This window comes from Trichechus manatus, unplaced genomic scaffold (genome assembly GCF_000243295.1).
Source record: "Trichechus manatus latirostris isolate Lorelei unplaced genomic scaffold, TriManLat1.0 scaffold00048, whole genome shotgun sequence".
NCBI lineage: Eukaryota > Metazoa > Chordata > Mammalia > Sirenia > Trichechidae > Trichechus > Trichechus manatus.
Window position 1 is genome coordinate 9,072,516 of NW_004443984.1, and position 13,710 is coordinate 9,086,225.

General features: G+C 48.2%; 1 protein-coding gene across 2 annotated transcripts in view; it reads left to right on the forward strand.

Moving 5' to 3' along the window:
• The window catches only part of KIF17 (kinesin family member 17), a 59,696-nt gene that overhangs the window by 9,492 nt on the left and 36,494 nt on the right, over positions 1–13,710 (forward strand). For both annotated transcript variants that reach the window (XM_004377167.2, XM_012555773.1), the window contains exons 4-5: positions 8,736–8,925; positions 12,500–12,952. In XM_004377167.2, the coding sequence (XP_004377224.1) occupies positions 8,736–8,925; positions 12,500–12,952 (643 nt within the window). The remainder of the gene's footprint in view (positions 1–8,735; positions 8,926–12,499; positions 12,953–13,710) is intronic.

Below are 13,710 nucleotides of genomic sequence, written 5' to 3' on the forward strand. Positions count from 1 at the left end.
TAGCTCAAAACAGAGAAGTGAGGGCTGGCTTAGTTAGTCACTGAGCATTACGCACATTTCATAAACTTTTCTTAGTCTTCTGAGAGGCTAGACTCAGAATGAAAACTTTATTTCGTAGCAGGGTGAAGCACAGGTAGATGTTTTGAGGATTCTATCAAGCGCATTGGTGGTTCAGTGGTAGAATTCTTACCTGCAAGAGACCCAGGTTTGACTCCCAGCCAATGCACCTCAGGTACAGCCACCACCCATCTGTCATTAGAGGTGTGCATGTTGCTATGATGCTGAAAAAGTTTCAGCAGAGCTTCCAGACTTAAGATGGACTAGGAAGAAAGGCCTGGTGATCTACTTTGGAAAATCAGCCAATGAAAACCCTATGGATCACAATGATTTTATTCCAAACCCATCATGGGGATAGAGCAAGACCATACAGTGTTTTGTTCTGTCAGTGGCTAGAACAACAACATCAAGATAGGCAGTACTAGGGTGAGTCTTTGGATGGCAGGGTTGGAGCCAGGTCCAAGTCCTTTTGCCTTCACCTTAATGAAGAGGTCCTGGTTCTGTCTGCTATCTGAGGCTCTTTAAATGCTGGGCAGGCCTGGTCTGGTCCAAGGAACAGAGGCCAGTGCAGAGATGCTGACCCAGATCTGTGGCCAGAGAGCAGGTGGGCTACCTCCCCCAACTCTGGTGCTCCCCTCTGACCATGCAAGCAGCAGACCCCCAAAAGCCCACACATAGCAGAGTCAAGCTGCCTGGGGATGGGGGAGCACCATTCCTTTAATGAGCATCAAGCTTATTGATATGGAGATTCCTACTTTACAGACAAGGAAGTGAGGCTTAGAAAGTGGTTTGCCTGAGGCCACTTGGCTGGGAAGCCACAGAGTCAGGATTGGCCACTTTCCATGACCCCAACTGCTAAGGTCTCCCCAGGGCACACCCTTGGACAGCCATGGGGAGGTGGGGCAGAGTCAGAGAAGCCGGCACCTGGTGACACCTCACAATCGGCCTGCTCTTCACTAACCTCTTGGAGTGGGTGGACATTGGAATCACGGGGTTCCTACCTGACCCACACCCATGGGGGTAAGACTGTTACCCTGCTTGGCTCCAGAGCCTCCTGTCTGCCCTCAGGTCCCCACTTCCCCTGGGTTCAATTGCAGGTCAGTGAGTTCCTCTGTGATGGGTGACCACTCTGTGGCCAAACTGAACAGACCAGGCCCCTGGGAATGGCTGTCCTGAAAAACTTGTGTGTGCTGGTTCATATTGTGGACAGATCCTTAAAAATTGAAGCCAGAAAACCCTTAGAGAGCTTCTAGTCGAACCTTTCCTGATACATATAAGGAAACATGCTGGGAGGAGAAAGGACTTGGCCAAGGTCACACAGCAAATTACTAGCAATGGTGTTGGTACAAGAGCTTGTGGGACCTGAGTGGTCAGGAGCTTTTTCTCTGGATCAACAATATAGGAAACCCCTGGGACAATACCACCCATCTTGTACTGTGGTGACTTGTGTGTTGCTGTGATGCTGGAAGCTATGTCACTAGTATTTCAAATACGAACAGGGTCATCCATGGTGGACATGGGCAGATTTCCATGGAGCCTCCAGACTAAGATAGACTAGGAAGAAAGGCCTGTGATCTACATCTGAAAATTAGCCAATGAAAACCTTACGAATTACAACAGAACATTGTCCGATATAGTGCTGGAAGATAAGCCCCCTAGGTTGGAAGGCACTCAAAATACACAGTGTCTGCAACAATGGACTCAAACATACCAATGATCAAGAAGATAGTGCAGAACCGGGCAATGTTTATTCCGTTATACATCAGGTCGCCATGAGTCTGAGCTGACTCAATGGCACCTAACAACAAGGGGTTCTAAATGAGGGAGGGACATTCACTGGTTGATTCACTTGGTCCGCAAAGACGTACTAGGAAAGCCTCGTGGGTTCCAGGCGCCGGGCCACGTGCTGCACCAGATGCACACAGTGTGAACTCTTCTTCCAGTCTCCATCCAGACCCGAATCCTGGCTGCTGGGGACCCACCCCCATCGTGCCTCCGCAGACTCCATCTCAGAGACGCAACACTTTGCCCTTTCTATGACGGAACCTCCGGCCGCCCACTTGGAGTCTTTCTGCTGTTTTCTTTATTTCAGAGCTGGTGCAGCTGAGTCACAGCTCAGCCCCCAGATGGGGGAATAAGGAGGGGAGGAAGGCATAGGAGGCTGCTCCCACGAGGCAGCCCCGAAAGGCCAGCTGGCGGGTCAGGGTCCCCTGCCCACTTGGAAACTTCTGCCCACCTGACCTGAGCTCACTGAGTCAGTTACTGAGGCAGCAGGAGGCCCTGTTCCCCATTCTCAATACCCTGGATCCTAGAAAGACATCAGCTACCCAGGCTCTGAGGGGCCAAGGCACCTGCATGTGCTTGCCCCAGCCGGGCCCACTGGCCTCAGGCTTGGTGATCTGCCAGTGACAGATGCATCCTGTGAAACGCACCCCGTGGGCACAGTGGGCTTTTGACATGCTGCCCTGTGGAAGGCGTGCAGATGCATTTTGTGGGAGAAACCCCACCCACAAAGAGCAGTGGGCCTGGAGTCAGAAGCCAGAACTGCCTCCCGCTGAGTGACCTTGTGCGGCTGCCTCCTAGTTTCTGAATCTCTGTCCTCATATGAGCAAGGATGGACTAGCGCTGATCTCCAAGGACCTTTTTGGCTGTCACATTTGGTTGTTTGGGGAAACTGGAGGGGAGAATCAGTTGTTGTGGAGTTTATCCTCGTGGCCGTGGGCAACCTACAAGCCCTAAGTGCCGTCCCGTAACTGCCCAGGAGGAGACCTTCTCACAGAGCCAGTATAGCATGGTGGCACCAGAGCAGACCTGGGTCTGGATCCCAACCTGGCTTTCTCTGGTGGTGTGACCATGGGCACATCACTTCACCTGAGTCTGTTTCCTCATCTGCAAAGCAAAGCTAAAGGGCTGCTATGAGGAATCAGACAAGGTTGATAAAGTGCTTCGCATGGGCCCTGATTATCTTCGTAATTACAGGTTATTAGATCAACTAGGCAGCAAGAGAGTTTGGGAAGCATCAAGGAGTCACACCCTCCGGTCCCCACAAACCACCAGTATTGTGTGGTGAGTGTGGGGCCCTTAGGGGTCTCTCCCCTAGGTTCTCCCCACCCCATGTAGGGGCAGAGTGTCAGGGGCCGCCTCGCACGTGGCGTTTCCTGGCTCCTGACCCACCATGGACCTCACGCCCGGTGGGATTCCGGCTGCATACCCGCTGGTTGCCATGGCGACCAGGTTCCGGCTGCGCAGCCGCAGTGAACGGTTACCAAAGAACGTGGCGCACAGCTGGGTGCCCTCATTCGGACCTTCCTCTTGCTGAGGTGGGATACGGGCGGGAGTGGGAGGTGCAAGGGGCCTGCCGCGGGGCATCACTGGGGGAGTCTGCTTTAGTCATCTCATTTGGGCGTACGAGGGTGGGGGGGGTGTCTTCTGGGCCTAAAATAGGGCCAGTGGGAGACCTCCTGAGGGGAGGGGCTGCCTCCCTGCACCCCTTCCAGGTGCCTGAGGCTGCTCAGACCCCAGACAGAGCGTCATTGTCCTCTTTAGGACCTGCGTCCACTGAGCACCCTCTAATGGTCTGGCCGAAGTTTTTTTAGGTCCAGTGTCTTCTTAATCCTCATAATGTTGTTTTTAGGTACTGAGTTCATTTTTGACTCATCGTGACCCCTTATGACAGACTAGAACTGGCCCGTAGGGTTTTCTAGAGGCTGTGATCTTTATGGCAGCAGACCGCTAGCTCTTTCTTCCGTGGAGTGGCTGGGTGTGTTCAAATTACCAACCTTTCGTTTAGCAGCCCAGCGCTTAACCTTTGCACCACCAGAGCTCCTCATAGTAGTTTTGCAGAAATAGGGTTTATTGTTCTCATTTTACAAATGAGGAAATCGAGGCCTAGAGAGGCAAATGGACTTCCCCAAGTTTACACAGATTAGCAAGTGGCAGAATCAGGTTTCCAGCTGGAGTCTGACTAAATGGGAAGCTGGAAGCCACCATTCATTCAGCTGGGCATACTATGTGCCAGGCAGGGTTCTAGGGGTGGGAGTATGGCAATGATCAAAACAGGCAGCCCTCCAGGCACACAGTCAGCCTGAAGCAGGTCGTCAAATGCTGCCCGGGTGTCCCAGGACTGGCTTTGAGCCACGCCCTCTCTGCGGGGTCTCTTGCTTCTGTCTTTTGGTCTCCACCCCCACGGTCACCCCCTAGGTCAGCCCTTTGCCACTGCAGGCTTCAGTTACTGTAGGATGCTCCAGCCTCTCCCTGCCCCATCCATTCCACAATGCCCTTGCCTCTGGAATCTTCGGTTGCCTGTGATTCCATTGCTGCTCTGCCAGTAGCTGTGTGACCTTAAACAAGTCGCTTACCCTTTCTGTGCCTCAGTAGCTTACTTAATCTGTTTCATGAAGCCCAGTCCTGGGCTAATTGCAGTCCTGCAGGCTGGTTCTGACTGATTCCCCTTTCCTCACTTCACATGTTAGCAGAAAGGGAATGCCTGTGTTTGTCCTCTGACTGCAGCAGAGGGCCTGACCCTCCTAGGACCCCTGAAGCTGCCTGAAGCAAAGCATCTGAGCCTCTGTGACTGACCAGCATAGACCAGCAGGGCCATTTGGCAGTCAAATGACTTTTGTCTTAATTCATTCTGCTCTTGCCAGAATGGTTTTATTTCTTCTCACACTTGAAAAATGCTGCGTTTCACAGCTCTGTGTCAGCAACAAAACAGCTTGGCTGCCTAGGGAGCAATCAGATAAATTAATTTACTCACTGCCATTGCACTGAGGGCTGGGGACCTGGCTGAGCTGTGAGCCAACTGGAGTTCTGGACAGCAAGTGGCCATTCACCCAGGCAGTACGGCCCAAGAGTCTGGGAATGTTCCTGTTGCTATGGAGCTACGATAGCAGAGAGGTGAGATGGAGCCATGTTGACAGGGTGAAGGAGGCAGCACTCAGAGCCCTTGGGTGACTGCAGGGTTAGCCCCAGGGAGCCACGGCTTCCGTACTGAAAACCGCCTTGGTAACGCTATTAACAACAACAAGGGCTGCAGCTGGCCGTTACTGAGCGCTTATGATGCACCAGGCACTGTGCTAAGCACTGAATGTGCTTTACTTATTAATTTATTTATTGTTATGCTTTAAGTGAAAGTTTACAGTTCAAGTTAGTCTCTCATACAAAAATTTATAGGCACATTGTTATGTGACCCTAGTTACTCTCCCTATGCTGTGATGTCACATTCCTCCTTTCCACCCTGGATTTCCCAGCTCCTGACCCTCTGTGACTTCTCATCTCACCTCTGGACAGGAGCTGCCCATTTAGTCTTATGTGTCTACTTGAGCTAAGAAACACACTCTTCATGAGTATCATTTTATGTCCCATAGTCCAGTCTAATCTTTGTCGGAAGAGTTGGCCACGGGAATAGTTTTAGGTTTGGGCTAATGGAGTCTGGGGGCCATGTCTGCTGGGGTCCCTCCAGCGTCAATCAAACCATTAAGTGTGGTCTTTTTACTAGAATTTGAGTTCTGCACCCCACTTTTCTCCTGCTCCATCGGGGACTCTCTGTTGTGTTTCCTGTCAGGGCCATCATTGGTGGTAGCCGGGCACCGTCTAGTTCTTCCAGTCTCAGGCTGATGAAGTCTCTGGTTTATGTGGCCCTTTCTGTCTCTTGGGCTAATACTTTCGTTGTGTCTTTGGTGTTCTTCATTCTCCTTTACTCCAGGTGGTTGGGACCAATTGATGTGTCTTAGATGGCTGCTCGCTAGCTTTTGAGACCCCAGATGCCACTCACCAAAGTGGGATGTGGAACATTTTCTTAATGAACTTCATTATGCCAGTTGACCTAGATGTTGCCTAAAACTATGGTCCCAGATGCCCGCCCCTGCTACTCTGTCCCTCGAAGTGTTTGGTTGTTTTCAGGAAACTTCTTAGCTTTGGTTTAGTCCAGTTGTGCTGACTTCCCCTGTAGTGTGTGCTGTCCTTCCCTTCACGTAAGATAATTCTTGTCTACTGTCTAGCTAGTGAATATCCCTCTCCCTCCCTCCCCACCCTTGTAACCATCAATGAATGTTTTCTTCTGTGTTTAAACCTTTTCTTGAATTCTTATGATAGTGGTCTCGTACAACATTTGTCCTTTTGCAACTGACTAAATTCACTCAGCATAATGCCTTCCAGATTCCTCCATGTTATAAGATGTGTTACGAGTTCATCGTTGTTCTTTATTGTTGCATAGTATTCCATTGTGTGAATATACCATAATTTATTTACCCATTTGTCCATTGAGGGGCACCTAGGGTGTTTCTGTCTTTTTGTGTGAATGTATCTATTTGTATGACGGCTCTTATTTCTCTGGGATATATTCCAAGGAGTGGGATTGCTGGATCGTATGGTACTTCTATTTCTAGCTTTTTAAGGAAGTGCCAAATCAATTTCCAAAGTGGTTGTACCATTTTACATTCCCACTAACAGAGTATAAGTGTTCCAGTCTCTCCACAACCTCTCCAACATTTATTAGTTTGTGTTTTTTGGATTAGCGCTAGCCTTGTTGGGGTGAAATGGTATCATTTTTTTAATTTGCATTTCTCTAATGGCTAATAATCATGAGCATTTCTTCATGTGTCTGTTTGCCACCTGAATGTCTTCTTTGGTGAAGTGCCTGTTCATGTCCTTTGTCCATTTTTTAATTGGGTTATTTGTGTTTTTGTTGTTGAGGTTTTGCAGTATCTTGTAGATTTTAGAGATTAGGCACTGATTGGATTTGTTGTAGCCAAAAGTTTCTTCCCAGTCTGTAGGTTGTCTTTTGACTCTTTTGGTGAAGTCTTTTGATGAGCACAAGTGTTTGATCTTTAGGAGCTCCCAGTTATCTAGTTTCTCTTCTGGTGTGTGTGCTTTGTTACTTATGGTTTGTATTCTGTTTATGCCATGTATTAGGGCTCCTAGAGTTGTCTCTATTTTTTCTTCCATGCTCTTTATTATTTTCGATTTTATATTTAGTTATTTGATCAATTTTGAGTTAGTTTTTGTGCATGGTGTGAGGTATGGGTCTTGTTTTAGTTTTTTGCTGATGGATATCCAGTTATGCCAGCACCATTTATTAAAGAGACTGTCTTTTCCCCAATAAATGGACTTTGGGCCTTTGTCAAATATCAGCTGCTCATAGGTGGATGAATTTACATCTAAATTCTCAATTCTGTTCCATTGGTCTATGTATCTGTTGTACCAGTACCAGGCTGTTTTGACTACCATGGCAGTATAATAGGTTCTAAAATCAGGTAGTATGAAGCCTCCCACTTTGTTCTTCTACTCGAGTAATGCTTTACGTATCTGGGGCCTCTTCCCTTTCCATATGAAGTTGGTGATTTGTTTCTACATCTCATTAAAAAATGTTGTTGGAATTTGGATCGGGATTGCATCGTATCTGTAGATCGCTTTGGGTAGAATTGACATTTTCACAATGTTGAGTCTGCCTATCCACGAGCAAGGTAGGTTTTTCCACTTACGTAGGTTTCTTGCAATAGTGTCTTGTAGTTTTCATTGTATAGGTCTTTTACGTCTCTGGTTAGATTTATTCCTAAGTATTTTATCTTTTTGGGGGCTATTGTGAATGATATTGATTTGGTAATTTCCTGTTCGAAGTTCTCTTTGTTGGTGTGGAGGAATCTAACTGATTTTTGTATATTTATGTTGTATCCTGATACTTTGCTGAAATCTTCTATTAGTTCCAGTAGTTTTCTTGTGGATTCTTTGGGGTTTTCTGTGTATAAGATCATATCATCTGCAAATAGAGATACTTTGACTTCTTCCTTACCAATTTGGATGCCCTTTATTTCTTTTTCTAGCCTAATTGCTCTGGCTAGGACCTCCAGCACAATGTTGAATAATTGGTGATAAAGGCCATCCTTGTGTGGTTCCCATTCTCAAGGGGAATGCTTTCAGACTGTCTCCATTTAGGATGATGTTGGCTGTTGGCTTTATATAAGTACCGTTAATTACATTGAGGAATTTCCCTTGTATTCCTGTTTTGCTGAGAGTTTTTATCTTGAATGGTGTTGGGCTTTGTCAAATACCTTTTCTGCATCAATTGATAAGATCATGTGGTTCTTGTCTTTTGTTATTTATATGATGGATTACATTGATTGTTTTTCTAATGTTGAACCATCCCTGCATACCTGGTATAAATCCCACTTGATCATAGTGAATTATTTTTTTGATATGTTGTTGAATTCTATTGGCTAGAATTTTGTTGAGGATTTTTGTGTCAATGTTCATGAGGGATATTGGTCTGTAATTTTCTTTTTTTGTGGTGTCTTTACCTAGTTTTGGTATCACGGTTATGCTGGCGTCATAGAATGAGTTTGGGTGAATGTGCTTATTTTACTGAATCCTCATCACATCCCTATGAGATTAGGTATTTCGTGCCAATTTTACAGATGTGGAAACTCAGGCTCAGAAAGGTTAAGTCACTGGCCCAAGGTACTGCAACTAGTAGGAGGTGCAGGGGTGGGTTTGAGGCTGGCTCTGCCTGAAGCAAACCCTCTTCTTTTACAGGGTAGGTGCTGCAGGAGGCAGAAGGTGGTCTAACTGGGCCCTTCCCTCTGGTTCCCTGGAGACCCCTGCCCCTGATCTGGGAGGCAGGAGGCCTCACCCCCAGAGGCCCTGCCCCTCACCCACCCCTTCGTGGTTCCTTCTGCCCACAGCTAAAGGAGCACCCTGAGAAGGGTGTGTACGTGAAGGGGCTGTCGATGCACACGGTGCATAGCGTGGCTCAGTGTGAGCGCATCATGGAGACGGGCTGGAAGAACCGCTCAGTTGGCTACACCCTGATGAACAAGGACTCCTCCCGCTCACACTCCATCTTCACCATCAGCATTGAGATCTGTGCTGTGGGTATGTGGGGCTGGGCAGGGGTGGAGGGCGGGCCAGACACCCTGAGCCAGGGGTTCCAACTCCTTCCAGCCAGAACGCTTCAGCTCTGAGAGCCTTAGGAGCCCCATCTGAAACTGGGAAGAGATCTCTGCCTGCCTGGAGGAAACACAGGAGGATCCTCCCAATACTAGGTCCAGGTCCAGGATAGCAGCAACAATAACAATAATAATACTGGTAGCTGGCACTTACAAGTACCTACTAGGTGCCAAGCACTTTATGTGCATTATTTAGTTCTTACAACAGCACTGTGTTAGTTTACTATCGCTTCTGTAACAATTATCACAAAGGTGATGGCTTAAAAAAACAGACATTTATTCTTTCACAGTCCGGAGGCCAGAAGTCCAAAATCAAGGTGCTGGCAGGGTCAGTTCCTTCTGGAGGCTCTGGAGAAGAATCTGTTCCATGCCACTTTCTCATGTGGCTACAGGCAACCCTTGGCATTACTTGGCTTGTAGCTGCATCACCCCAGTCTCTGTCTGTGTCTCCTCATGGCCTTCTTCTCTGTGTCTTTTCTTTCTCTTATAAAGATGCTTATCACTGGATTCGGGCCCCACCCTAATCCAGGATAATTTCACCTGGAGATCCTTACCTTAGTTACATCTGCAAAGACCCTTATTCCAAATAAAGTCACATTTGGAAGTTCCATGTGGACATATCTTTTGAGGGGGGACATCATTCAACCCACTACAAACTCTATGGGGTAGATAACTGATATTATCCCCATTTTACAGATGAGGAAATTGAGGTCACACAACTAGAAAATGTTAGAGCTGGGATTCAATCCCAGAGTGTATATCAACCAAGCTGTTTGGCTGCTTCTCTTCTCTATGATTTCTCTACTCTTCTGTTATTTCACTCTTCCTTTTTTTTCTGGAAGTTACTGAGAAAGAGAAGAAAGGAAAGAAATCCATATTTATTCCAGGCCACCTTTATGCCAGGCCCTGTGCTAAGCACTTTTCACACCTCATTCAGTTTAAACCCATAACAGTCCTGGAGGCACGCATTATAATTCTAACTTTACAGGTGAGGAAACGGCGCTTTGAGAGGTGAAGTAACTTGCTGGTTCAAGGTCCCACGACTGCTAAGTGGTGAAGCTCTGCTTTGAACTCAGTTGCTCTGATATCTGGATTTTTTCCACTTACACTATAGCTGCCTCCAAGTTAGTGGTCCATCCTGAATAGAACTCCAAAAAGCAGCAGAGCAGGAAGCAGCCTCAACCCAACTAGAAACATAATTCCAGAGAGATCCTTGACCCAGGGTCAAGGTTTGGGTTGATGGAGCCTTCCACCACACTACCCAGCCTATGGTGACTGGTCCCCAGGCCTGCCCCATGGTGCTTGCTGAGTCTCCCATGGGAGTCCTGATATGGAGAGGGCAAGATCAGTGTGGCCAGGGACTAGAGCAGATGAAGAAGGAAGAGCAGGTTTTTGGGGTTCCTCTTGGTCTTTTCAGTAGAGTATGAAGGATGGGGCAGGCTGCCTGAAAGCAAGCTTTAAAAAACAATTTAAAAGATGTTTATTGTTTTCATGATAGGATAATACAAACTCAATAAAGATATTTAGAAATTAGAGAAAAATTATTCATAATTTTAGTACCTAAACACAGCTGTTAACCTTTAAGCATATTTTCTTCTGGGCATTTTTTTTTTTCCTATGAAGGTTTTAAACTACTTTATGTAGTTTTTTGACTTTTTCATTTCCCAGACCATCACTCAGCAGTTTCCCTTATTATTATGACCGTGTCTTTAGGACTCTGTGTTGGCCGGGGGAGAATTCATCACTCGTGGCCCATTTCTAACCAGTCGCCTACAAGGTGTTAAAGTTGTTTCCAGTTTTTTCCGTCTTGTACATAATGCCATGATGAACATCTTTGTGTACAAAGTGTTTTCTGCTTTTAGGGTCATTTCCTCAGATTAGATTCCCCAAAGTGACCTCGTGGAGCAGAGGTTTCATGTACGTTTAAGGCTTCTAGTTCGTTCTGCAAAGAGCTTTCCAAAAGGGCAATGCCATGTCCTCTTCCACCACCTGCCTTTTTTTTTTTTTTTAAGCCCAAAGAATCAAGCCCCTCACATGCTCATGCCTCTACTGAATACCAGCCAAACTTTTTATTTCTCCAGATTGCTGTGCTCATGGACATAACAAGGCCATTTCTGGTTTCACCCAGCAGGAAGCTCAGTGGGAAGCTCCCCTTCCCCCCTCCCCCCAGCTTGGGGTTTGGGCCTGGCCCACATAAGTCAGAAATGACGCCATCTCATTTGGAACAGTTTATGATGTAGTCTAGTGACGATAAGAATTAGTAATCATACCAAGAGCAGCAAGCTCTCATTTAACGGACACTTAACTGTGTGTCAGGCACAGTCCTTAGTGCTTTATGTACGTGATAGCTATCATTGTGATCCCCACCACAACCCTTCAGTTGTTCAGGGTGGATGTTTTATCCCTGTTTTACTGAGAGAAAGGCTGTGGCTCAGAGTCAAGTGATGTTATTTCCCCAAGTTTCACAGCTACTAAGGGGTAGAATCGGGATCAGACCTCCCAGGTCCCGAGTATTCAAAACCTGTGCTGCTGAGCCCACATTACCAGCCAGTGCCTTGCACTCCTGTCACCCCTGACACCCGGGGCCCGCCCTGCCAGCACGGGGAAACAGACACCTGCTGTGTGCCAGGACCTGTGTGTTGTTAGGTGCCGTCAGGTTGATTTCGACTCCTAGTGACCCCATGTGAGAGTAGAACTGGTCCATGGGGTTTTCTAGGCTGTTATTTCTACAGGAGCAGATCACCAGGTCTTTCTCCTGTCGAGCCTCTGGGTGGGTTCAAACCACCAATCTCTCAGTTAGCAGCTGAGCATTTAACCATTTCGCTACCAGGGCTCCTAGGACCTGTGTAGACCCTGTGAAAATGTGTTGTCAGTTTACTTTACTCCTCCCTACAATCCCAGGAGGGTCCTATAGTTAGTCTCATTTTGTTGATGTGGAAAATGAGGATCAGAGAGGGACGTGGCTTCCCCAACATCACACAGCAAGTAAGAGGCAGAACTGGGATTGGAACCAGGTCCAAAACACAAAGCTGATACGTATGTATATATATATACTGCATTAAAGGCTCCAACTGCCTGATGACCCAGACATACCCCCCGACCCCCTCTAGGAGCTATTGTGATCGCTATAAGAAATCCTTTTGCACTCAGAGACTAGCCTGCACCACGCAGCTGCTGCCTCCAATGCAAGGTCCCCCTACCCCAACACCTGTTCAGTGCAGCATGGTGGGAGCTGTCTGCCTTTGGAGTCAGACAGCCCTGGGTTTTGATCTTGGCTTCATCACTTAGCAGTTGCATGACCTTGGGAGAGTTACATGCCCACTCTAAGTCTCAGTTTCTGTATCTGTAAGATGGGCACATTAATAGCACCTCTTCCAGTGGGCTCCTTTGCAGCTGAAGTGGAACCCTTAGTGGGTGGTGAGTGCTTATTGGTTACCTGTCCTTATTACCTGAAGACTTAACCTAAAGACTATCCACTCTCCTGCCTGGTCTGTCTGCAGATGAGCGAGGCAAGGACCACCTCCGGGCCGGCAAGCTGAACCTGGTGGACCTGGCGGGCAGTGAACGGCAGTCCAAGACGGGCGCCACAGGGGAACGGCTCAAGGAGGCCACCAAGATCAACCTGTCACTGTCAGCACTGGGCAACGTCATTTCGGCCCTGGTGGACGGGCGCTGCAAGCACATCCCCTACCGGGACTCAAAGTTGACACGGCTACTGCAAGACTCTCTGGGTGGCAACACCAAGACGCTGATGGTGGCCTGCCTGTCACCCGCTGACAACAATTACGATGAGACACTGAGCACGCTGCGCTACGCCAACCGAGCCAAGAACATCAAGAACAAGCCACACATCAATGAGGACCCCAAGGATGCTCTTCTGCGCGAGTACCAGGAGGAGATCAAGAAGCTCAAGGCTATTCTGGCCCAGCAGATGAGCCCCAGCAGCCTGTCAGGTGGGGCAGCTGGGAGGGGGGCAGGGCCAGGAAGGGTGGGATGTGGGGGAGGAGAGACCAGTGGGAGTCAGAGGGCCTAGAGAAAGGCTCTTCCCTTTGTCTTCTTGCCTCTGACTTCCCACCTGAGAGAAGATGGAAACAATGTTCCCACCTCCTGTCAACTTCCTGGGAGCACATCTTTTGAACACTCAGGGAAAGCCCTGGTTGGTGACACCCCGAGGTTTCTGCTCACAGGTGGCCTCAGGGAGAGGCCACTCTGTCTGGCCTGGTGTGTTGGCTGTAAGCTCTGTCACTTGCTCCCTGCCTCTGAGCTGCACATCGGTCGTCCTTTACTTCTGCCCACTGTGTCTTGGCAGCGTTGTGATGCTGTGCTGCTGAGCAGCTGGTGACTCACTCCTCGACTCCCAGCCCCAGTCCCAGTTAGGCACCTTGTTATTGCAGCTCTCACACCCAGGCATTTGGCTGTCATCTGGCGGGTGGAAATCCATACCTGCGGGTCCTTAGAACTGAGGGACTCCAAGTTTTTCTTTATCTGAGAATCCTTGGGGAAAGGAGCACAAAAGAGCCTCAGTTCATCTGTCCATTCATCTACCTCCCCACCCACCTTCCTCTCCATCCATTCTACACAAGTCCATCCATCCATCCATCCATCCATCCATCCATCCCTTCTTCCCTCCCTTCATCCATCCACCCATCCATCCACCCATCCACCCATCCACCCATCCACCCATCCACCCATCCACCCATCCACCCATCCA